The sequence below is a fragment of the Ranitomeya variabilis genome, chromosome 2 (assembly GCF_051348905.1).
Source record: "Ranitomeya variabilis isolate aRanVar5 chromosome 2, aRanVar5.hap1, whole genome shotgun sequence".
In the NCBI taxonomy this organism is placed as follows: Eukaryota; Metazoa; Chordata; class Amphibia; order Anura; family Dendrobatidae; genus Ranitomeya; species Ranitomeya variabilis.
The window spans coordinates 108,058,600-108,085,255 of record NC_135233.1 but is presented as its reverse complement, the minus strand read 5'-3'; the positions used below and the strand labels follow the sequence as shown (position 1 = coordinate 108,085,255).

Genomic DNA, 26,656 nt, shown 5'->3' with positions numbered 1-26,656 from the left:
AAAATGTGAGGATAGTAAAATTAATTGGATTAAAAAACTGAGAAAGCTTCCCTAAGTAAATAGTGCTCCCAACAGCCATCAGCTTTCACTATTCACAACTACTGTCCTAAGTAAATCGTGCTCCCAACAGCCATCAGCTTTAACTATTCACAACTACCCTAAGTAACTAGTGCTCCCAACAGCCATCAGCTTTCACTATTCACAACTACCCTAAGTAACTAGTGCTCCCAACAGCCATCAACTTTCACTATTCACAAATACCCTAAGTAAATCGTGCTCCCAACAGCCATCAGCTTTCACTATTCACAACTACCCTAAGTAACTAGTGCTCCCAACAGCCATCAACTTTCACTATTCACAAATACCCTAAGTAAATCGTGCTCCCAACAGCCATCAGCTTTCACTATTCACAAATACCCTAAGTAAATCGTGCTCCCAACAGCCATCAGCTTTCACTATTCACAACTACCCTAAGTAACTAGTGCTCCCAACAGCCATCAACTTTCACTATTCACAAATACCCTAAGTAAATCGTGCTCCCAACAGCCATCAGCTTTCACTATTCACAAATACCCTAAGTAAATCGTGCTCCCAACAGCCATCAGCTTTCACTATTCACAACTACCCTAAGTAACTAGTGCTCCCAACAGCCATCAACTTTCACTATTCACAAATACCCTAAGTAAATCGTGCTCCCAACAGCCATCAGCTTTCACTATTCACAAATACCCTAAGTAAATCGTGCTCCCAACAGCCATCAGCTTTAACTATTCACAACTACCCTAAGTAACTAGTGCTCCCAACAGCCATCAGCTTTCACTATTCACAACTACCCTAAGTAAATCGTGCTTCCAACAGCCATCAGCTTTCACTATTCACAACTACCCTAAGTAAATCGTGCTCCCAACAGCCATTAGCTTTAACTATTCACAACTACCCTAAGTAACTAGTGCTCCCAACAGCCATCAGCTTTCACTATTCACAACTACCCTAAGTAAATCGTGCTCCCAACAGCCATCAGCTTTCACTATTCACAAATACCCTAAGTAAATCGTGCTCCCAACAGCCATCAGCTTTCACTATTCACAACTATCCTAAATAGTGCTCCCAACAGCCATCAGCTTTAACTATTCACAACAATCCTAAGTAAATAGTGCTCACAACAGCCATCAGCTTTCACTATTCACAACTACCCTAAGTAAATTGTGCTTCCAACAGCTATCAGCTTTCACTATTCACAACTATCCTAAGTAAATAGTGCTCCCAACAGCCATCAGCTTTCACTATTCACAACTACCCTAAGTAAATCGTGCTTCCAACAGCTATCAGCTTTCACTATTCACAAATACCCTAAGTAAATCGTGCTCCCAACAGCCATCAGCTTTCACTATTCACAACTATCCTAAATAGTGCTCCCAACAGCCATCAGCTTTCACTATTCACAACAATCCTAAGTAAATCGTGCTCCCAACAGCCATCAGCTTTCACTATTCACAACTATCCTAAGTAAATAGTGCTCCCAACAGCCATCAGCTTTCACTATTCACAACTACCCTAAGTAAATCGTGCTCCCAACAGCCATCAGCTTTCACATCTACCCTAAGTAAATCATGCTCCCAACAGCCATCAGCTTTCACGATTCACAACTACCCTAAGTAAATTGTGCTCCCAACAGCCATCAGCTTTCACTATTCACAACAACCCTAAGTAAATCGTGCTCCCAACAGCCATCAGCTTTTTACTATCCTCCGTAGAGTAAAAGAGGTATAGCTGCAGTAATAGGAATTTAAGGTGCATTTATCAGTGAATTAGATATGGGCAGATTAACACATTAGTAATCTATAGTAAAATACAAATATATAGCTATAATATTTCTAGTTTATACTCCCCCTCCCCCCTTTACTCCATACAAATACACAGCTAAGAAGACAGGTCACAGATGCTTGCGCTGTACACAACTGGCATTGACAATATAACCGGAGCTGTCCATGGTGCTGAAGACCAACAGAGCTAGAAAGCAGTAGGGAATGCTAACAGGAGAGTATGACAGCTCCACAAAGCTGCTGTTATCTATTTGTTATGGTAGAAAGAACCAAAAAGAAAAAAAAAAAGATGGCAAGTAACAGTATAAACCGCAGCCTCCGATCACTAGAACATACTCTATTACTAGTGAAAAACAAATTGTCCTTTAATTTGAAGCAGAGAAGTCCAGATTACAGCAGGCTTCCAAAGTCATTATAAAAATGATTACGATATTTAACAACCTACACTCATCTGACACATTTAACGATGAAGGATAAGCGCTAACAGGAATGAGAATGGTACACGGCAAAAAGATACTGCAGCTCCGACTGTAGAGGAGACTAGATTAAAGGGGATTTTATCCCGATAATAAATCCATTCTGAGGAAGAGATTTTGGAAGAACAATATTTTCAGATGTCATTTATATTCAACAATGCCTACTATTTGCATTGCAGGTTCACCTCCATAAGCAGATCACGCACGGTCTTATTTGTTACTAACAAGTTGTCATCCCAGTGTCGGACTTCTGCGGTGGTCGAGCATGTGCAGAGGTTTTCTGTAGTAACCGGGTTATGTTGAGTTGTGTTCGTGGCACTATTCAGAGGATAAATCGGCCCGGTCCTACGAAGGAGGCAGACAGCGCTGTTATATGGCCGAGAACGCACAGAGACTATGTATGCGGCCACCGGCCTGTACTGCGCATGCCCACGTCAGACCCCTCTATGTAGCCGTGTGGCTGCGAGGTACGGGCCAGGGGTTACACAGTCACTGAATATAACAACACTAGCCATCTCCTTCATATGAATGCGCCCATTTGTCCTCGGCGCAGTGTCAAGAATGCTACACAGTTGTGTGCGCTCCCCGGTCTCTGCACACGTACCCCTTTACTACAGAAAGCCTCTGCGCATGTTCGACCAGAGCTGAAGTCAGTTACTGTAAGCAGCACATAAGCCGACAACCAATCGGGCCATATAGATAAGTCTGCCATAGAGAAATGAGGCGTTTCTCAAAATGAATTGCATTTAAAAAGCTTCTTTTTCCAAAATCTTTTACACAGAATGGATTTATAATCTTGGTAAACCCCGTTTCAAGTTCAGAGTTGAAGAAGATATAATAATACTTTAATAAACGGGTACATCTTTGGAAAGATTTTATTTTTAATTTGCTTCATAATTAACCCCTTTCTGCCAGCTGACGGAATAGTATGTCAGCTGGCAGATCCCCCGCTTTGAGGTGGGCTCCGGCGGTGAACCCACCTCAAAGCAGCGACATGTCAGCTGTTTTGTACAGCTGACATGTGCGCGCAATGAGCGCGAGTGGAATCACGATCCGCCCGCGCCCATTAACTAGTTAAATGCCGCCGTCAAGCGCTGACAGCGGCATTTAACTAGCGCTCCCGGCCGCGCGGCCGGAAGTGCTCGCACCGCTGACCCCGTCACATGATCAGGGGTCATCGGTGCATTGCCACAACAACCAGAGGTCTCCTTGAGACCTCTATGGTTGTTGATGGCCGATTGCTTTGAGCGCCACCCTGTGGTTGGCGCTCAAAGTACACCTGCATTTCTGCTACATAGAGGTGATCTGTACTTCACCTGTATGTAGCAGAGCCGATCAAGTTGTGCATGCTTCTAGCCTCCTATGGAGGCTATTGAAGCATGCCAAAATCTTTTTTAAAAAAAGTGTTTAAAAATATAAAAGAAATAAAAATATATAAAAGTTCAAATCACCCCCCTTTCGCCCCAATCAAAATAAAACAATTAAAAAAAAGTCAAACATACACATATTTGGTATCGCCGCGTTCAGAATCGCCCGATCTATCAATAAAAACAAAGGATTAACCTGATCGCTAAATGGCGTAGCGAAAAAAAAATTCAAAACGCCAAAATTAAGTTTTTTTGGTCGCCGCAACATTGCATTAAAATGCAATAACGGGCGATCAAAAGAACATATCTACACCAAAATGGTATCATTAAAAATGCCAGCTTGGCACGCAAAAAATAAGCCCTCACCTGACCCCAGATCACGAAAATTGGAGATGCTACGGGTATCGGAAAATCGCACAATTTTTATTTTTTTTTTTAGCAAACTTTGGAATTTTTTTTCACCATTTAGATAAAAAATAACCTAGACATGCTAGGTGTCTATGAACTCATAATGATCTGTAGAATCATAATGGCAGGTCAGTTTTAGCATTTAGTGAACCTAGCAAAAAAAGTCAAACAAAAAACAAGTGTGAGATTGCACTTTTTTTGCAATTTCATCACACTTGGAATTTTTTTCCCGTTTTCCATTACACAGCATGGTAAAACCAATGATGTCGTTCAAAAGTACAACTCGTCCCGCAAAAAATAAGCCCTCACATGGCCATATTGACGGAAAAATAAAAAAGTTATGGCTCTGGGAAGGAGGGGAGCGAAAAACGAAAAAAGCTCCGGGGGTGAAGGGGTTAAAGTGGGAACCCGTCTCTAAATTCCTGCTGCCGAAACCTCAGGACCATTAATGGGATCCTGGCTGCACGATAGCTCCGGTGTTTCCGAGAAAACAAAGCTGCCCCTGCCGGCTTCTCCATGCCCGGCTCTAGTTGATTGACAGGTCTCTCCTGATGTACACACATGAGAAAGATCTGTCCATCTCCTGGAGCGATGTGGGCAGAGGCCAGCAAGGGGCCGTGCTGGACAAGTCTCATATCTGCCTATGGTCTGTGACCAAATCTTTAATCTGTGTTTTGTCTGAAACTCATAAGTATTTAAGAAAAAAAATGTCTGGCTGTAATTGAGAAAACGGTCTCCGATACATGCTTCCCAAAGTTTGGACAGCAATAAATCGACTGACAGGTTCTCTTTAAATCAACTTTTTTAAAAGTTACAATTTTGCTGCTGCGAAGTGTCTATAAGCAAAATGCTTTAGCTAAACAGATAGAAGTCCAACTCTCTGATGTTCTCTTTGTACCCCTCCCCATTGTGTCAGTCTTAGAAATTACAGCAGAGAAAAGCAGAAAGCTGTGCACAGATCTCTGTGGAGAAAGGAGAACATAATTAGAGTCTCAGGAGGGTAGAAAAACAGACTGTAGATAAGAAGGAAAGTGAATATAAAGAAATATGTGTAGGACAAAAAAAGATTACACATAGATCTCATATCCAGCCTATATTACTTGAAGAGACACTCCATAAGAAAAAAAAAATCTGAAACTTCGAGCAAACTGCATATTAGGGTGTCTAAAACAAAGGAAGGACTACCTATATATCAGATTTATTAAATAAAGGTAACCACTAACAAGTAAAAATCATATTAGTTCAAAACTTAAAAAGAGGGGGTATGAGTATTCCCACTTAAAATATTATATGTCTCAACATTATGGTCATAAGAGTCTACCATCTGGGACCCCAGCAGTGAACAGTGCCTTTGGCTCTTGCACTATACAATGGTGCTTTGCAATGGCGGGAAAACACATTTAATGCAGTTTAAAATAAATACTTTATAGAACGCATCAGGACATTAGCATATGTGTAAAGAATGAAAAAAGAGAGAAATAGAAAAAAGACAAAAACAAATGTTGTAAAGATAAATTAAAGCTGACAATACAGCAGGGAATGTCTTATCAGATATGGCAGCGCTGGGTCTTGTTAAGGGTCCGCTCACCTATCACCTCCATGTGAAAGATTAACATTTATATATAAATATTTGGTTGTTTTGCTCAATATATTCTGGCCCAGAGCAGCATTCGCAGGTCTGCAGATTGCAAGCAGTCAGCAAGCTTACTGTCAGACGAATACCTGCGCTCCTAGAATGCAGAACAGTGCTATGCTAGAATACCAAACCGTGCCAGAAGCACACGACACCTAGAAGGAGCAAGACGGGAAAGATGGGACAGACCTCCCGGATGTGCGGAGACCACTGTATACACAGACTACACGAAAGATTACATATATATTTACTACAAGAGAAGGCAAAGTCATTGCACCATAAATCTACGATATAAAATAAAAAACAAGCAAAAAACAAAACAAAACATGATCTAATGTAAGCACCCACAACACTATATATATATATATATATATATATATATATATATATATATATATATATATATATATATATATATATTTATATTTATATTATTGCGTTGTGGGTGTTAACATAAGAACATGATTTTTTTCCGCCTGTTTGCTCTTCATATATTGTAGAGACATGGTAAAATTACAGAGGAGTGGAGCTGGAGTCGGTGTCCATTTTGGTGGTGTTGGTATAAAACAGACCAATTCTGACAATATATAATAACTTGGGTGCAGTACTACAATGCTGTATATGCTGTAAAGGTTTCCAAAATAATTTAAGAAAAAGTTATGAAATGTCCTATAAATGTCTGTTCTGTTCCTGATCCAAGGATCTTGGCTGTTAGTGGAGATGAATCCGTGCTGCACTTTCTGTACATGCTCAGTAGTGACCAGTGTTATGGAGTCGGAGATGAGATGAATCTGTGCTGCACTTTATGTACATGCCCAGTAGTGACCAGTGCTGTGGAGTCGTAGATGAGATGAATCTGTGTGGCACTTTATCTACATGCTCAGTAGTGTCCAGGGCTGTGGGTTCGGAGTCTGGGACATTGAGTTGTCGAAGGTTTGGCTTACCCACTCCACAGCCCTGTCTACAGGAACACTTGGCGACCTCGGTCTGTCACTCTACGTGGTCCCCATATCGTGGCTGACTTCCTGAGGTTCCTAAACGATTCCACTTCTCAATTATACCACTCAGCAGATAGTGGAATATTTAGGATGGAAGAAATGTCCTGAAAGGACTAGTCACACTGCTGATGTCCTATTACAGGACCACGCTGGTATCAGTGCGCTCTTTAGGACGACCCATTATTTCACAGACGTTATTAGAGGCAGACTGCAGGGCGAGGGGCCAGATGTATACACCTGTAGTAATAGCACTGAATGAAAAACTTAAATTCAGTGATTAAACGCTGTCCCCCAATACCTTTCTCCTTACAGTGAATAATCATACAGTTATTTATTCTCTCATTGGTTTTTGAGGTTGTGTCTTTCCTCCAGCTTCATCTACTAATGACCAGCAGATGCCTGTGTACACAAGGAAAAAGATCGCCGAGAAACGGATCTTCTGTGAGATCAGTATACGCACAGAATACTAGATGAATTCTGAGTCTCCCTCCCTGAACTCAAGTAGTTACACACAAAAAAACACATATTGAGGGTGTTTCCCAAAATTAGGATATTGCTGACCTTTCTGCAGGCTGTCATCAATATCAGATTGGTTGGGGTCTGACTCAGGGAACCAACATCAGTCTGCTGGTTGTATCTGCGGTGGCACCAGGATGCAAATAATGAACGGCACCGAATGGCACAGCCTTGTGCAGTGCCCACCAGCATCTATTGAGGCGGGCAGGAGCGGGGCTGCTGCCATGCGGTTTAGTTCTGCCATTGGTGACCTATCCTAATTAGAGATGGACAAAGTCATTTGAGTGGATTTGCATCTGACAAACTCTCCAGTAATGGCAGGTCATGGAGCGTTGAGGGGTGAATACAATTGTTCTGACCCCATGCACCATACATATTGTTGTCTGCACATCTCCTGATCACATGGATTGATATTCCACAGACAACAAGTGTACGTATAAACAGCCCAATCAGCGTATAAATGGGTGTATTCTCGTTCGTCTGCACGTTTACATGGGCAATGGTCAGGAACTAGCGTTCTTATGAATGCTCCCATCACCCTGTACATACTGTATGGTCTTTTAGCTGCTACTAGTGATATATACCGTATATACTCAAGTATAAGCCGACCAGGAGTATAAGCCAAGACCCCTAACTTTGCCACAAAAAACTGGGAAAACTTAATGACTCGAGTATAAGCCTAGGGTGGGAAATTCAGCAGTTACCGGTAAATGTCAAAAATAAAAACAGATACCAATAAAAGTAAAATTAATTGAGACATCAGTAGGTTAAGTGTTTTTGAATATCCATATTGAATCAGGAGCTCCATATAATGCTCCATACAGTTCATGATGGGCCCCATAAGATGCTCCATACAAAATACACCCCGTATAATGCTCCATAAAGTTTATGATGGACCCCATAAGATGCTCCATATTAAAATATGCCCCATATAATGCTGCACAAAGGTTAATAATGGCCCCATAAGACGCTCCAGACACATTTGCCCCATATAATGCTGCACAAATGTTGATTATGGCCCCATAAGATGCCCCATAGAGATATTTCCCCATATAATGCTGCACAAATGTTGATTATGGCCCCATAAGATGCCCCACAGAGATATTTCCCCATATAATGCTGCACAAATGCTGATTATGGCCCCATAAGATGCCCCATAGAGATATTTGCTCCATATGCTGTTGCTGCGATTAAAAAAAAAAATTACATACTCACCTCTCGTCGCTCAGGCCCCCGGCACTTGCAATATTCATCTGTCCTCGTTCCACCACTGGGCGCCGCTGTGTCTTCCGCGTCCTCTGCACTGACGTTCAGGCAGAGAGTGCGCACTAACCACGTCATCGCGCCCTCTGACCTAAGCGTCACAGCAGAGGACGCGGAAGACGGCGCGGCGCCTGGCGGTGGAACGAGGACAGGTGGATATCACGCAATGCTGCTCACCCTCCCCATTATACTCACCTGCTCCCGGCACGGTCCCTGGCAGCTTTCCTGATGGTCTTCTCCAGGCGCTGACAGCTTCCTCCAGCGTTGAGCAGTCACCGGTACCGCTCATTACAGTAATGAATATGTGGCTCCACCACTATGGGAGAGGAGTCGCGTCCATATTCATTACTGTAATGAGCGGTACCACGTGACCGCTCAATGGTGGAAGAAGCTGTCAGCGCCCGGAGACCAACGGAGATGCAGGGACCACGCCTGGAGCAGGTATGTCACAGCCGCCGCTTCCCCTCCCCACCGACCCTCCCCCCCGGGACAATGACTCGAGTATAAGTCGAGAGGGGCACTTTCAGCCTAAAAAAATGGGCTAAAAATCTTGGCTTATACTTGAGTACATACGGTATTTGTATGTAATCTGTTGTATCCTTAGAAGAGAACAGTGCATTACCTTTAGCGTTACTCCGATAACGTTAATTGCATCGATGACCTTCGGATGATTGGTATTCTCTACCAGCTCTTCACAGATCCAGATCCCAAGACAACAGATTGCAATGCACCTTCACACAAAAAAATATCATTACCAATAGTCAGGACAGTACAAGGTAAGAAGCAGGTGTTCTTGGTCGATAAGGATATTTTTTAAATGAGTCTTATAGTAAAAAAAGCAGGGGTTAAAGAATGATCTACAGACTACTGACATGTACACATACAGGGTATTTAGAGCAGTTTTAAGATCGGAAGCTTTAAATATTCAATCATCTATCAGCGTGCTCAATCAATAATATGACGACTGGACTGGCGTGTGCACTAAAAAAGTCCCCGACATTCAAAGACATCGTCTTACGTACCAAACGTGTACCAAATATCACATCCATTAGAATAAAAGCTAGTATGTATCAGCACAGCTTGTTTCACTCTACGCTTCCCTATACAGAGGGGCACATTAGGAGGGTGGGCACCTTGGAGTGGTAGGCCTATACAGGGGCTTATGTGTGAGACCAGAGCCTACAGGCCCCCATACTCAGACTAACGTCAGCTGACTGAGGGCCTATATCGGGGGGTTTGGCAGACAGTCTCATGTGTATGGGGCCCCCAGACTCCCCCGACTGGTGAGGTCTGTGGAGAGCAGGATCTGACATGTCTGCCTTTGGTCTATGTGATATACACAACCACCAGAAGTTTGGCAGTGGCTCTCAGAGAACACAGGAGTGCTCGGCAATGAAGGAGTCGGCAGAGCCATCTATTGTGTATGGGGGCCCTAATTTACAGTTTACAACCTATAGGGCTACAAAACATTGTCACCTCTGACCTTTACTGTGATTTAGGATTGACTAATAAGTCTACTTTTACATTGATGAAAAATCCAATTTAAAAAACATGAGAATGCACCCAGTGCCTCTCAGATCAGCAGAGAACCTAGAGAAAGTCAGATTAGGAAAAGTCTCAGTATCAATGTGACCTTGTATAATTTTACCTGGATGCTTCGTTCAGCTCCTCCCTGGCATTCTTCAGCAAAATGTCAACCAGAAAACGCTAAACAGAACACAAACATCAGTAATATTTTGGGTATTGTCCGAGCCACAAAATAGGAAAAGTCAAAATCCGTCACCTGTCTGGAGCTATATGTATTTATTACACTCAGATCATCAGGACCTTAGTTACCACTAAATTAAAAAAGTGCCACCTAAGTACGGGTAATCTCATATGTGCAGCCCGTCTGCCTGGAGACTCCAGGAAAACAAAACGGATTAATACAAAAAGGGGAGGTATCAGGAGGAGCAGCCAATATGAAATTACCAGTGCAGAGATAATGCCATTCAGTAGGAATCAAACAATCACTATTACTGGAAGGTAAATAAAAGTTATTTAACACTATGGACACCTTCAAACATGATTTTATTTTTCTATCTGTTTTTACATATGGTAGTTGTTACCGTTAGATAATAATATTGGCCAAAGTTTCAGTATGAAATCTTTATTCCCTCCCAGATATACAGTTCACAATCTGATCAGAATTTCAGATTTTTCACTTGTACGAGTGTCTCTCCCGGTAATATAGGTTGAATATGAGGTTTATAAATCAGCAGGGTGCTGCCGTCTTCATTAGTAGATTTCAGCACAGCTTCTATCCTGCACTTATTTCTTCTTCATGCACTTTCCTCATTATCTACAGCTTGATTGCTCAGATGGTGTAGATGGTTGCTCAGCTCTACACATTACAGAAATCTTTACAATGCCCTGCTCTCCCTGCTGTTATTTGTTGTAGCAGGGAGGGAAGAAACAAGAGAAAGGGAAGGGGAGAAGCAGGAAAAGGAGCTCTAAGGATTTGTAAACCTTCTGCATATCACTCAGACGGTCAGATATTTAGACAGTCTGCTGCACTAAAATGACAGATTTTTAAGAAAGGCTATTTTAGAAAATTGCTTACGGTATATTTGAGTTTAAGAAGTAAAAAAAATCTCTCTGCAAAGGTATACACAGCATTTAAAGTAATTAATCAGATGTCAATGGAATAAATGTTGAAAATGTGGAACTTCTGATAAAGAACAGAAATCTAATAGGGTAGGAGAACTTAAATAAGAAGACACCTTAGATTAAAAAACTGTTTTACTAAAAAAAATAAATACAGAAAACAAAAACTGGAAACCGCATGAAAGGGTTTTCCTCACAAATAATATTAGTGAGATCAATACCGCTCCACCAGTGGGACCACTACAGGTCATTCAGTGGGAATCTAAATTTATTGGAAAGGAGGTCACACATGGACAATGAACTCCATTCAAAGCCTATAAGACTGACAGTGACGTACAGCACTCGGATGGTTCAATCGGGTTCATAAACTATGTATGGAGTGGCAGGGCAGCGAGCTCCACCATTGGTTTAGTTGAACTCATCTGCAAGTGGTCGTGTAGTGAAAAGTAATGGAAGTTTTGTGCTAGTTCATTAAAGTGATTGGTTGGGGTCTCAACGATCTTATTCTGTCAAAAAATAGGAAACAATTTTTGTCTAAAACATAAGGCATTTCAGATGAATGATCCCTCTTCAAATAGAAATAGACTGTAATAGGAGTACTCCACCAAAACATGCAATATATTTTAGACTGTATACATCTCGTTCCTTATAATCAAGCAGTGGAACCCCTCCTTTTCTTATTATTCATTTACTACATAAAATCGGCAAGTCTACACACACACATGCTAAAGTGCCAGGTCATATACATACACATATACATACACATATACATACATATATATATATATATATATATATATATATATATATATATATATATATATATATATATATATATATATATATATATATATATATATATATATATATATATATATACATACACTCACTGGCCACTTTATTAGGTACACCTGTCCAACTTCTTGTTAACACTTAATTTCTAATCAGCCAATCACATGGCGGCAACTCAGTGCATTTAGGCATGTAGACATGGTCAAGACAATCTCCTGCAGTTCAAACCGAGCATCAGTATGGGGAAGAAAGGTGATTTGAGTGCCTTTGAACGTGGCATGGTTGTTGGTGCCAGAAGGGCTGGTCTGAGTGTTTCAGAAACTGCTGATCTACTGGGATTTTCACGCACAACCATCTCTAGGGTTTACAGAGAATGGTCCGAAAAAGAAAAAAAATCCAGTGAGCGGCAGTTCTGTGGGCGGAAATGCCTTGTTGATGCCAGAGGTCAGAGGAGAATGGGCAGACTGGTTTGAGCTGATAGAAAGGCAACAGTGACTCAAATCGCCACCCGTTACAACCAAGGTAGGCCTAAGAGCATCTCTGAACGCACAGTGCGTCGAACTTTGAGGCAGATGGGCTACAGCAGCAGAAGACCACACCGGGTACCACTCCTTTCAGCTAAGAACAGGAAACTGAGGCTACAATTTGTACAAGCTCATCGAAATTGGACAGTAGAAGATTGGAAAAACGTTGCTTGGTCTGATGAGTCTCGATTTCTGCTGCGACATTCGGATGGTAGGGTCAGAATTTGGCATAAACAACATGAAAGCATGGATCCATCCTGCCTTGTATGGAGCATCTTTGGGATGTGCAGGCGACAAATCTGCGGCAACTGTGTGATGCCATCATGGCAATATGGACCAAAATCTCTGAGGAATGCTTCCAGCACCTTGTTGAATCTATGCCACGAAGAATTGAGGCAGTTCTGAAGGCAAAAGGGGGTCCAACCCGTTACTAGCATGGTGTACCTAATAAAGTGGCCGGTGAGTGTATATATACACACACACACACCAAAAGTTTGGACACACCTTCTCATTTAAAGATTTTTCTGTATTTTTCTGTATATGTATTTTCATGACTAGCCACCTTTTGCTTTGATGACTGCTTTGCACACTCTTGGCATTATCTTGATGAGCTTCAAGAGGTAGTCATCGGGAATGGTTTTCACTTCACAGGTGTTCCCTGTGTTGTGCAGAAGTCTGGTGGATACACAGCTGATAGTCCTACTGAATGGACTGTTAGAATTTGTATTATGGCAAAAAAAAGCAGCTAAGTAAAGAAAAATGAGGGGCCATCATTACTTTAAGAAATGAAGGTCAGTCAGTCCGAAAAATTGGGAAAACTTTGAAAGTGTCCCCAAGTGCAGTGGCAAAAACCATCAAGCGCTACAAAGAAACTGGCTCACATGAAGACCGCCCCAGGAAAGGAAGACCAAGAGTCACCTCTGCTTCTGAGGATAAGTTTATCCGAGTCACCAGCCTCAGAAATCGCAGGTTAACAGCAGCTCTGATTAGAGCCCAGGTCAATGCCACACAGAGTTCTAGCAGCAGACACATCTCTACAACAACTGTTAAGAGGAGACTTTGTGCAGCAGGCCTTCATGGTAAAATAGCTGCTAGGAAACCACTGCTACAAGGACAGGCAACAAGCAGAAGAGACTTGTTTGGGCTAAAGAACACAATGAATGGACATTAGACCAGTGGAAATCTGTGCTTTGGTCTGATGAGTCCAAATTTGAGATCTTTGGTTCCAACCAGTGTGTCTTTGTGCGACGCAGAAAAGGTGAACGGATGGACTCTACATGCCTGGTTCCCACCGTAAAACATGGAGGAGGTGTGATGGTGTGGGGGTGCTTTGCTGGTGACACTGTTGGCCATTTATTCAAAATTCAAGGCATACTGAATCAGTATGGCTACCACAGCATCTTGCAGTGGCATGCTATTCCATCCGGATTGCGTTTAGTTGGACCATCATTTATTTTTCAACAGGACAATTACCCCAAACACACCTCCAGACTGTGTAAGGGCTATTTGACCAAGAAGGAGAGTGATGGGGTGCTATGCCAGATGACCTGGCCTCCACAGTCACCAGACCTGAACCCAATCGAGATGGTTTGTGGTGAGCTGGACCACAGAGTGAAGGCAAAAGGGCCAACAAGTGCTAAGCATCTCTGGGAACTCTTTCAAGATTGTTGGAAGACCATTCCCGGTGACTACCTCTTGAAGCTCATCAAAGCAAAAGGTGGCTACTTTGAAGAACCTAGAATATAAGACATATTTTCAGTTGTTTCACACTTTTTTGTTAAGTATATAATTCCGCATGTGTTAATTCATAGTTTTGATGCCTTCAGTGTGAATTTACAATTTTCATACTCAAAATATAGAAAAATCTTTAAATAAGAAGGTGTGTCCAAACTTTTGGTCTGTACTGTATATATAAAAAATCATATCAAGAAGAATCATTTCAAAACTTTTTCTATCTTCAATGTCATCCACAATCTCTACAAATCCACTGAGAAAAAAGCGGACGTCATTTTGAGGGGGAAAAAAATCAAAATAAAACTATAGTAATGTGTTTGCATTGGTGTGAACACGGCTATAATTGTGGATGTGGTTGAGTTCAGAATTAGCCAGTCACATGTAGACTCATGTTATATTGTAGTTAATGCACACCTGTGTCCACATTTACAGTGATTCTGATTAACCCCACATAAAGTTTTGCTGCTATAGTAGGATTTTCCTGACATTAGTTGCATTGTACAGCAAAAGCCAATGGTCTGTAAATAGCTTACAATACAGCAAAGGGATGTAATTGTTGAAAGTCAACAGCCAGGAGAAGGGTACAAAAGGCATGAGATATACTGTGAAACCTCATCTAGAAGTGGCTTAAATTTGGCACAAAAGTGACATTACCTAGAACTTGACGTCCCTCAAAAATTGATAAAAAGACAGGAAGAAAAATGTCCTGTGATGCTGCCAAGAAACCTACAGCAACAATGAAGGAGCTGCAGGGATTTCTGTCAAGTACTCTTTGTGTACTGCATGTGACAAAAATCTTCAGTATTTTTCACATGTCTGGCATGTGGGGTAGGGTGAATTCACTGACTGTGGTGGACTAGAATAGTATTAAAATGTAACCTTTAATTTCTTATGAAAATTATTTCACCGTATCCACCGTGCTCATTTGCAGTCTATCCACTATGCCGCCCTAATAGATACATATCAGGGTCATATTGTGGATACTAGTACACAACTAAGAGTGGTAATGAAACAGCCCAATTACACATCCTACAGGGAGATACTCACTAGAAAATCACATCCTACCTACATATGACTGTATCAAAGAGTTTTTGAGAATTTGATACAGAACCCCATAGAGGTATAACGTGCATTACTCATTTAGGAGTTAGTCTATTGCACATTGCCCTATCACATAGATTGGATTGTTTATCAATAAAGTATCTAGTATACTGGGACTAAGTATATTCCCTCCAAAAATACTCTTTCTTTAGATACTGTTGCACAATTTAGTAACACCAGTCTAAATTCACCAGTATTACCTAGGGTCTATTCTATCTAATAAGTTACTTAATAATTAAACTGCTTAAATAGCAACTCCAATTAGATTGGAGGATGAATGTGATCTATGGAGAGGTCAAATATATTCTCATCCATTCATTTAACACACCTCCCCCAAGCGCACACATTGCCCCTTACAATTATTGAGAGGCTAGTGAGTCATCACTAACATAGATGATGGAGCATGATTATACAGTCCATAAACCCTATATTAGACGGCCTCGACGCGTTTCGCCCATTGCTAAATTCACTAGGTACATCAGAAGGATTTATTAAAGATTTGTGTTGATACACATGCACAGGCTACATTTTAATACTATTCTAGTCCACCACAGTCAGTGAACTTATTATTTGTTTTGGTGCATATATAACTATGAGTTTGAGGGTCTTCTGTGGGGTAGGCTGGCAAGATGGAAGCATTTTCTTACAATAAAAAAACATACAAGCCAAGCTGTGTTTTGCCAAAGTCACAGTCTACATCCAGGTTCATTTTTTTCATCAGAATTCCAAAAGTATGTGCAAAGCAAACGCTGTTTATCACTAAAAGAACACCATATCCACAATGATGCATGGTGATTAGTGTTGAGCGATACCTTCCGATATTCAAAAGTATCGGTATCGGATGGGATCGGCCGATATCCAAAAAATATCGGATATCGCCGATACCGATACCCGATACCAATACAAGTCAATGGGACACAAATATCGGAAGGTATCCTGGATGGTTCCCAGGGTCTGAAGGAGAGGAAACTCTCCTTCAGGCCCTGGGATCCATATTCATGTAAAAAATAAAGAATAAAAATTAAAAATATGGATATACTCACCCCTCCGACGGACCCTGGACCTTAGCGGTGCAACCGGCAGCCTCCGTTCCTAAGAATGCAGTGAGTGAAGGACCTTCGATGAAGTCGCGGTCACGTGAGCTGTCACATGAGCGGTCACGCGACCAATCACAAGACCGCGACGTCATCGCAGGTCCTGTACACTCACTGCATTCTTAGGAACGGAGGCTGCCGGTTGTAACGCTAAGGCCCAGGGTCCGTCAGAGGGGTGAGTATATCCATATTTTTTATTTTTATTCTTTATTTTTTACATGAATATGGATCCCAGGGCCTGAAGGAGAGTCTCCTCTCCTGCAGACCCTGGGAACCATACACTGGGAACTTCCGATTCCGATTTCCGATATCACAAAAATATCGGAACTCGGTATCGGAATTCCGATACCGCAAATATCGGCCGATACCCGATACTTGCGGTATCGGAATGCTCAACACTAATGGTGATGCTTTGGGGATGTTTTTTTGAAGTTGGAACTGGGACTTTACTCAAAGTGGAGGGAATTATGAAGGATTCCAAATAAAAATTTTGCAAAAAAAAAAAACCTTTAGGCCTCCACTAAAAAGCTGAAGATGACGAGAAATTTCACCTTCAGGAAGACAACATCCCTAAGCTTACCTCTCAATCAATAAAATGGCTGCTCCAGAAGACTACCAAAGTTTTGGAATGGCCCAACTAGACAAAGGTGGAAAAAGTTCTGAAATGCTGCTTCTTGGTATGAAATGTTACATGACAAAAACCATGATATTTTAGCAGGGGTGTGTGTACTTTTTATACCCATTACATCTTTTAACATCAAGAATGTGATGTCTGAAGGTGCACATCCCTGATGGTTCTACTGTTTGATCTGACTCTGGTTTAACTAAGGACTAGTCATGGTGAAAACCTTTCTTTTGTGCCAATTTCTTGTGCCCTTACAGTACTACCCTACATGGCACCCAGCTGATAACCCAATACCTAGCTGATCTTGGCAATGGATTTTACTATACCTGCTGCTTTATCGCTTGTATGGCACAATGTCATTTTAGAAATTGTATGGGTCATGCTCTTTTTACAAATCTGTCTTGGCACATGTACAAAATGTAAAAATACATTAATTACATTTACAAAAAAAGTAAATTTCTTTAACCTTTGCAATTAATGGAAAATAAAACAGGAAAAGTTATATAAAAAAGAAAAAAGCGTTGCGATGGGCGTACAGCTGTCTAGTCCTTGCGGGTCATGGAATGAATGCTGCTGCGACCGACGAGGATGATCAGAATGTGGCAGAAGAATGCCTGCTCAATTCTATAAAATCTTCAATATTAACACATCTCCATCTGCATCATGAGTCACTAGATCGAAACATTGACACGTTTCTGGGGGACTCCGCACCCTTACTCATGATGATTTGCAATTATTAGGACAGTAAATGTAATGGTGATTCCTACCTTAATGTCTTTGTTGTCTATGATGATGTCACTAGTCGATTCCAGCAACAGAAGGTCCTTATAAATGTTGGGGTAGCAAACAAGGGAACCCAAAATGATCTGTGCCTCCAGACGTGGCGCCTAGGAGATATAGCAGGTTGGTAATAAATGCAATAAAAGCTTTTGTATAGGGATTATTACAGTGATCTATCAATATAAATTAAAGGCATTTTAAAGCACAGGAAAACCGCACATAATAAATACCAAATTGAACTACAGGTGAGTCTCACAAAATTAGAATAGCATCAAAAAGTTAATTTCTTTCAGTTCTTCAATACAAAAAGTGAAACTCATATTATATAGAGTCATTACAAGCAAAGAGATCTATTTCAAGTGTTTAATTCTGTTAATGTTGATGATTACGGCTTACAGCCAATGAAAACCCAAAAGTCATTATCTCAGTAATTTAGAATACTTTATAAAACCAGCTTGAAAAATGATTTTAAAATCCGAAATGTTGGCCTACTGAAATGTATGTGCAGTAAATGCACTCAATACTTGGTTGGGGCTCCTTCTGCATCAATTACTGCATCAATGCGGTGTGGCATGGAGGTGATCAGCCTGTGGCACTGCTGAGGTGTTATGGAAGCCCAGGTTGCTTTGATAGCAGCCTTCAGTTCATCTGCATTGTTGGGTCTGGTTTCTCATCTTCCTCTTTGGGGTTAAGGTCAGGCTAGTTTGCTGGCCAATCGAGCACAGTGATATTGTTGTTTGTACACCAGGTATTGGTACTTTGGCAGTGTGGACAGGTGCCAAGTCCTGCTGGAGAATAAAATTTCCATCTTCATAAAGCTTGTCGGCAGAGGGAAGCATGAAGTGCTCTAAAGTTTCCTGGTAGATGGCTGCACTGACTTTGGTCTGGAAAAAACACAGTGGACCAACACCAGCAGAGGACATAGCTCCCCAAACCATCACTGATTGTGGAAACTTCACATTAGACCTCAAGCAGCTTGGACTGTGGCCTCTCCACTCTTCCTCCAGACTCTGGGACCTTGATTTCCAAATTAAATGCACAATTTACTTTCATCTGAAAAATAACACCATGGACCACTGAGCAACAGTCCAGTTCTTTTTCTCCTTGGCCCAGGTAAGACTCTTCTGGTGTTGTCTATTGGTCATGAGTGGTTTGACACAAGGAATGCGACACTAGTAGCCCATGTCCTGGATACATCTGTGTGTGGTGATTCTTGAAGCAATGACTCCAGAAGCAGTCCAAATTTTTGAATGGCCTTTTCTTAACAATGCTTTCAAGGCTGTGGTTATCCCGGTTGCTTGTGCACCTTTTTCTACCACAGTTTTTCCTTCCACTCAACTTTCTATTAATATGCTTGGATACAGCACTCTGTTAACAGCCAGATTCTTTAGCAATGACCTCTTGTGGCTTACCCTCCTTGTGGAGTGTGTCAATGACTGCCTTCTGGACATCTGTTAAGTCAGCAGTCTTCCCCATGATTGTGGAGCCAATAGATACAGACTAAGGGACCTTTTTAAATGCTTAAGCCTTTGCAGGTGTTTTTTGAGAATTATTCTAATTTACTGAGATAATGACTTTTGGGTTTTCATTGGCTGTAAGCCATAATCAACATTAACAGAAATAAACACTTGAAATAGATCACTCTGTGTAATGACTCTATATAATATATGAGTTTCACTTTTGTATTGAAGAACTGATATAAATTAACTTTTTGGTGATATTCTAAGATCCATTTAACTGTTAAACAAGATGGGCTTTCCATAATCATGTACCGAAAAACAATTATCAGAAAATGAAAGCTGATTATGAAAGATATTCCTGCTAAACGGAGGTTAAACGTACACCAAGCAAGCAGGCCAAATATGATGTATGCCGTGCTTCCCTACTCCCTTTTGAGACTCTTTACAGTTGATGTAGGAAGAGAACATCAGGGAGCCCACAAATTTACAGAGGTACAAGGTAGAAATAATGTACAATCACTGCCCAAAATAGTATTAAAAATTCCCAAAATAGCCATAAAGTGCATCATATTTTGTGACTATCCAAATCTCGTTTACGATGTAGGTCCAGTCAGAAACACATCACCTATCCACAGAAATAAAGTTACCTTATCCCCCCCACTTTTATTAACCCCACCGATGCTGACAAAGTGCCTTCGCAGAGCGTTGCATCTATACATCAGCTCCATTCATTATTTATCGGACTGCCAGAAAATAACAGCACATTGGTTTGTGGAGATCTGATTTCACAATCGTAAAAGCTTCCTGTGCTAAGAAAGTTCAAATTTGGTACAACCGTTTTAATGTCTTCATCTCAAGGTATGTAACCTAATATTACATTGGGCCCTACAGCTATTCTCGCAATCTGCTATTACAATTGCTCTGTGATTTTATTTATTTTAGTTTTCATCACTCATCAGTTTTCCCAATGGAACGCTTAATACCCGCAAATGCAGAAAATCCCTTCCGAAAATTATGCACCCTTTAAATAAAAACATTGAGCTGTTTATATCATACTTAATCAATGAAAAGGTGTTAACGCTGCCGACACAATTTGCCAGGAGTCTCGGCACATGAGTGACAGAAGGCCGGTGTTCGGATGGCAGCATCTGACAGCGCACATATGTAGTTAACCGCCCGGAGAAGATGGATTCACTTCCAATCAGCCTCCTCCGATCTGATTTTATTTCCGGTTAACCATTTTCCTAATAATTATTTCTGCAGTGTGGTAGAATGGGCAAGTGCCTGAGATGACAGTGGTTGATTACAAGTAGTACTTATGATGGGAATTATTCTTCCCACGAGACACAATTAACCTTTCCTTGGTCTGCAAGGTTTTTTCTGCCCGTATACATCCCCCACCGCAGTCCCAGCAGCTGATTACATCATGTTATTCTCCTACTCTCCCGTCAGGAATACGGAGGGACAGAAAAGCTTACAAAAGTTTAAAGGGCAACTAAAAATAGTGCCGTATAGAGATGCTGCCAGACTGATGAACTATAATGAACGGAGGAACTCAAGAACGTTGCAGCCGTTTCATCTCTATTTTCAGGTCATTTTGCTGTACACTCGCTATTCTCTTACAAATTGCTACAAGAGGACAGTGAATATGCCACAGAGCGGCCCGTCCTCCGAAGAAACATTCCCTCAGACTATTTTAAGGCAAGTGTTGTAAAATATCAGTAAGGGAAGAATATACCGCAATATCGCTGCATGAGCCACTGCCCTAATGACACAAAAAGGTTTTAAAAAAAATGTTTCTATGAGATTTCAACAGCATTTTAATGGCCAGAAGCAAATAAAAATCAATATTTGCAAATTTCTAACAAATCTGCATTTGCCCCACTGACACAAGCAATTGTGGATTGGTCACAGCTAGGGGCGCTGACGGTATCATTGTCCAAGGTTTTGTCTATCTATAACTGTGTGAGTAGCTTGAAGCAGTTTAATATAAAGAAGAAATGGGGTAATATTTGGCCAATCAGTTCCATCTTTGGATGATGGCTGATGCAAAAGCGGCGAGGCTTAGCAATCTTTCATTCTACTACAGCCCGAGAAGAGGGGGAGGCTTCTGCTGCAGTCAGTTATCTCACAGCCATATAAAGGGCAGTGAGGAGAAGGAAAGACATGGATTAGATTGTAATACACATACACTACCGTTCCAAAGTTTAGGATCACTTAGAAGTGTCCTTATTTTTTAAAGCGCAGTTTTTTTCCAATGAAGCCAACATTAAATGATTCAGAAATACACTCTATACATTGTTAATGTGGTAAATGACTATTCTAGCTGCAAACGTCTGGCTTCCAATGCAACATCTTCATAGGTGTATAGAGGCCCATTTCCAACAACCATCACTCCAGTGTTCTTATGGTACTTTGTGTTTGCTAACTCTGTAAGAAGGCTAATGGATGGTTAGTATACCCTTGAAAACCCTTGTGCAAGTATGTTAGCACAGCTGAAAGCAGTTTGGCTGATTAGAGAACCTATAAACCTGACCTTCCTTTGAGCTAGTTGACAATCTGGGGCATTACATTTGTTTGTTCCATTAAACTCTCAAAATGGCCAGAAAATAAGAACTTTCATGTGAAACTCGACAGTCTATTCTTGTTCTTAGAAATGAAGGTTATTCCATGAGAGAAATTGCCAAGAAACTGAAGATTTCCTACAACGGTGTGTACTACTCCCTTCAGAGGAGAGCACAAACAGGCTCTAACCAGAGTAGAAAGAGAAGTGGGAGGCCCCGCTGCACAACTGAGCAAGAAGACAAGTACATTAGAGTCTGTACTTTGACAAATCGACGTCTCAACTGGCAGCTTCATTAAATAGTACACGCAAAACGCCAGTGCCAACGTCTACAGTGAAGAGGCGACACCGGGATGCTGGCCTTCAGGACAGAGTGGCAAAGAAAAAGTCATATCCGAGACTGGCTAATAGAAGGAAAAGATTAATATGGGCTAAAGAACACAGACATTGGACAGAGGAAGATTGGAAAAAAGTGTTATGGACAGACGAATTCAAGTTTGAGGTGTTTGGATCACACAGAAGAACATTTGTGAGATGCAGAACAACTGAAAAGATGCTGGAAGAGTGCCTGACACCATCTGTCAAGCATGGTGGAGGTAGTGTGATGGTCTGGGGTTGCTTTGGTGCAGGTAATGTGATGGTCTGGGGTTACTTTGGTGCAGGTAAAGTGGGAGATTTGTACAAGGTAAAAGGGATATTGAATAAGGAAGGCTATCACTCTATTTTGCAACGCCATGCCATGCCCTGTGGGCAGCGCTTAATTAGAGCAAATTTCATCCTACAACAGGACAATGACCCAAAGCACACCTCCAAATTATGGAAGAACTATTTAGGGAAGAAGCAGGCAGCTGGTATTCTATCTGTAATGGAGTGGCCAGCACAGTCACCAGATCTCAACTCCATTGAGTTGTTGTGGGAGCAGATTGACCGTATGGTATGCAAAAAGTGCCCATCAAGCCAAACCAACTTGTAGGAGGGGCTTCTGGAAGCATGGGGTGAAATTTCTCCAGATTACCTCAGCAAATTGACTGCTAGAATGCCAAAGGTCTGCAATGCTGTAATTGCTGCAAAGTCGTCTTTGACGATAGCAAGGTTTGAAGGAGAAAATTATTATTTCAAATAAAAAAATTTTTTTAACTTTGTCAATGTCTGGACCAGATTTTCAATTCATTTGGCAACGCATTTGATTAATCAAAGTATGAGTTTTCATGGACAACACAAAATTGTCTGGGTGACCCTAAACTTTGGAACCGTAGTGTATTTCTCAGTTTTAATCGTTATATGAGACAAAATAGCATCAAAGAAATTGATAAAGGAGAACAGTGTCACAAATTTCACCTGCCATCATCATAGTAATTCAAAAGAATTATGTTTAAAGGAATCCTGTCCGCTGATTCATGCTGCCCAAACCGCGGACAGCACGAGTCAGTGCCTGGCAGCACAATTACATCCATATATATCTTGAACATATTGTTAGAAGATCCAGCCGGGGCCATAGGAACAACAGTGACAAGTCTGGCACTGCTCCAGGTCTTCTCCCAGCGTCGCTGTAGGTGGCTAACAGAGCTGTCACTTTGGGAGAGACCTGTCAATCACTTTTAGCAGCACTGGGTACAGCCAGCAAGAGACTGCACCGGAATAGACTATTCTCTGTCTACTCTCCCCGCCCGGACCTTCAAACTATATTTACTCTAAAGCGCCAGAGAGTTTCAGAGAAAAATATACCTTGCTGCAATTGTGCTGCCAGCCCCCAATTCATGATGTTTATGGTTCCCTTTAAAGGGCTTGCCTGGTTTAGAAAACAAACCTTCATGCAATAAACTGCGAAATTCAGAATAATTTGGGGGTCTCAACTCAGTGGCTGCAAAGCGTATTTTCTCCATTGGCAGACCCTGCATATTCATGCACTATGTGGTGGTCTCCTGATCTGAATGGAAATCGATATTGTATGAACGCGGCACCGCAGCAGGGAATTAAACACTTGCTCGTGACACCCTTCCGCCATTTGAGATCATCTTTTTGTGCAAAAATAACTGCAGAGCAAGAAATAAAGAGTATTGGTATTTTGCTATTGCCTGCAGCATATAAAACTCTCCCGTTCACCTGGACAGAGCAGACATGTCGCTGGCACAGTTCCGCAGCTTCCTCCTCCACATTGGCATTTCCAACCACCTTTATTGAGCGAAGCTAATGAGGCCGTGAAAGCAGTGTCTCGGCAGTTCGTGCCACAATATTAGTGAGGATATGATTTGTTAAACTTCGGCTCTTTGATGAAACACCTCCGCAGCACCAGTGTGTCATCCTATCCTACAATTTCACACGTCGGCTGCCCTGGTAGCTTTTCTCCAGAGACCAGTTTCACATTGCACTAATGAGTCCACACCTGTTAGAGTGGAGAAATCTGAACCTTGTTAGCGACTGGGCTCTCTCCAGAGAGCAGATTGAGCATTGTCATGCTTACCTCCAACATGTCCGTACTGAGAACCCGGGCCGCAGCTGTGATGAAGTCTCCCACCAGCATTGTGTACCCAGGCAAGCCGAGGAAGAAGAAGCTGGACGAGCAGTGCTTTATGATTGTGTTCACGATTTCCTGCAAACAGAAGGGAAAACCAATAAATCCTATGGAAGGTACCACATTTGCTTCAAACTGCAATTTATCTCCAACGTTAGGATTACTCAGCGAGTCTGCAGCAGTGACATGTGGCGTTCAGCATCTGGGTTACTAGATCAGTGTCAACATTGATGAGAAACCCCCCCAAAGACAGATTTGTCTAGACAGACCTAGTGTCTTGTAACTTATTTTGCAGGTTCCCCTTAAATGCACCTGACATCACTTTACACAATATGGCCGACATGACCTTACTTGCAGGGATTGCAGGGCTGCTTTCCTGAAAAATCTTATGGATGGAAAATCTTCCTTAATACACAAGTACTGGAGCAGAGAGGGGGTCCATCAGCGCTCAAATACGCAGATATGTTGTTCAGAAGTTATGATCGTCAAAAGCAGGAATCCAGCGACGGACTCCGTGTTTTGAAATTGAGCATGCCTGGCATGTATGTATGTACAGTATGTATGTATGTACAGTATGTATGTGTGTATGTACAGTATGTATGTATGTACAGTATGTATGTATGTATGTATGTATGTACAGTATGTATGTATGTATGTACAGTATGCATGTATGAATGTACGTACGTACGTATGTATCTTTCTCTTCTCTTTTCTAAAATCTTGTTCCTTTAAATTCAGGCAGCACCTGCTTTGATGGATCCGTCAGAAAAACGGATCCAGTGCATCAGTTTTTTTACAATCAGCACAGGATCAGTCTTTTCAACATTTTGACGGATTGTGACTGATTGTAAAAAAACGGAAGTGTGAAAGAAGCCTTAGACACCTGTCCTCATGATCAGAGGGGTACCAGCATGACTGAAGTCCACTATATGACTGATACTTTATCTTGAGTATTGGGGATGACAAATTCCCTTCAATGAAGTTTTCTTCTCTTTGCATAAAGGAATTTGTTTTAGATAGGATAGATGGTAAAAATCTGACAGCGGGGGTTCTCAGATAATGTTATGCATAAAATTATCCATCTTATACAAATAGGGGGCGCTCTGTGCACCCAGTCTGCTGCAGCCGCTCACTCGCTGCTTCTCTATGGATCAGGGCGCACAGGGCACACTCATTCGCATAATAGATAAAGATCGTTTTAAGAATACCCGTATCGGAGAGACCGGCACTACGGGAAGATTTTTGTAAGAGCACAGTCTCCCCTCTATGACTAGCTGATAAGGTTACAGAGAGTACTGGCGGTGACAAGCCCCCTCTCTGATTTACTATTGCAATACGGGTTTGATATTTAGTGCATAATCTGGTTTCAACTATGATGGGGGCTACACGATCCTTCTCCAGCTAAGGCTACTTTCACACTTACGTCTTTTTGTAACCGTCGTAATGCGTCGTTCTGTGAAAAAAACGCATCCTGCAAAGTTGCCCGCAGGATGCGTTTTTTGCACATAGACTTGTATTACCGACGCATCGCGACGTATGGACACACGTTCCATACGTCGTGCACTGGATGCGTCAGTATTTGGCAGACCGTTGTAGCGAAAAAACGTTCAAGGGAACGTTTTTTCATATGTCGTGCCCTGCATTTTAAAGTGCGCATGCCCGGCCGTAACTCCTCGGGACTTTACTATGGGCAGCGGACACATTGAAACACTGCGTCCGCTGCCCACGTTGTGCAAAAAAAAAACCAACGTCCGTCGGTACGTCGCGCCGATGCTTAGTGATGGCCCCGTACCAACGGAAGTGTGAAAGAAGCCTAAGAGAGGAACAATCAGGGATGCATGAAGAAATCCCTGGGGTTCGCTCCTACATCCTGATCACTGAGTTCATATCTGAAGGAGTATGATGTCCACTTTCTTCATGTGTCCAGATTGCTCTGTTCCTGCCTGAGCGAATATATCCGAAACATTACCACATGTTAATACCCACACGATGCAATCTATCACACTCCTAAAATGGGATTCTACGTCTAACGTGCAGCTCCAACTCTTTGGTAGATGTCGGCCTTACTCTGTGGGAATTAAAGAGAACCTGTCTGATTAATGCTGCCCAGACTGAAGGCAGCACGAATCAGAGCCGGGCTGCACGAATCAGAGCCGGGCTGCACGAATCAGAGCCGGGCTGCACCAATCAGAGCCGGGCTGCACCAATCAGAGCCGGGCTGCACCAATCAGAGCCGGGCTGCACCAATCAGAGCCGGGCTGCACCAATCAGAGCCGGGCTGCACCAATCAGAGCCGGGCTGCACCAATCAGAGCCGGGCTGCACCAATCAGAGCCGGGCTG

The 26,656-nt window shown here is 41.9% G+C and overlaps 1 protein-coding gene across 3 annotated transcripts in view; it reads right to left on the bottom strand.

Annotated features, from left to right (window-relative positions):
* Positions 1 to 26,656, bottom strand: part of RALGAPA2 (Ral GTPase activating protein catalytic subunit alpha 2) — a 331,873-nt gene that overhangs the window by 154,894 nt on the left and 150,323 nt on the right. For all 3 annotated transcript variants that reach the window (XM_077282789.1, XM_077282788.1, XM_077282790.1), the window contains 4 exons: positions 24,265 to 24,393; positions 17,768 to 17,887; positions 10,133 to 10,191; positions 9,107 to 9,215 (listed from right to left, as the gene is read on the bottom strand). In XM_077282789.1, coding sequence (XP_077138904.1) covers positions 9,107 to 9,215; positions 10,133 to 10,191; positions 17,768 to 17,887; positions 24,265 to 24,393 — 417 coding nt within the window. The remainder of the gene's footprint in view (positions 1 to 9,106; positions 9,216 to 10,132; positions 10,192 to 17,767; positions 17,888 to 24,264; positions 24,394 to 26,656) is intronic.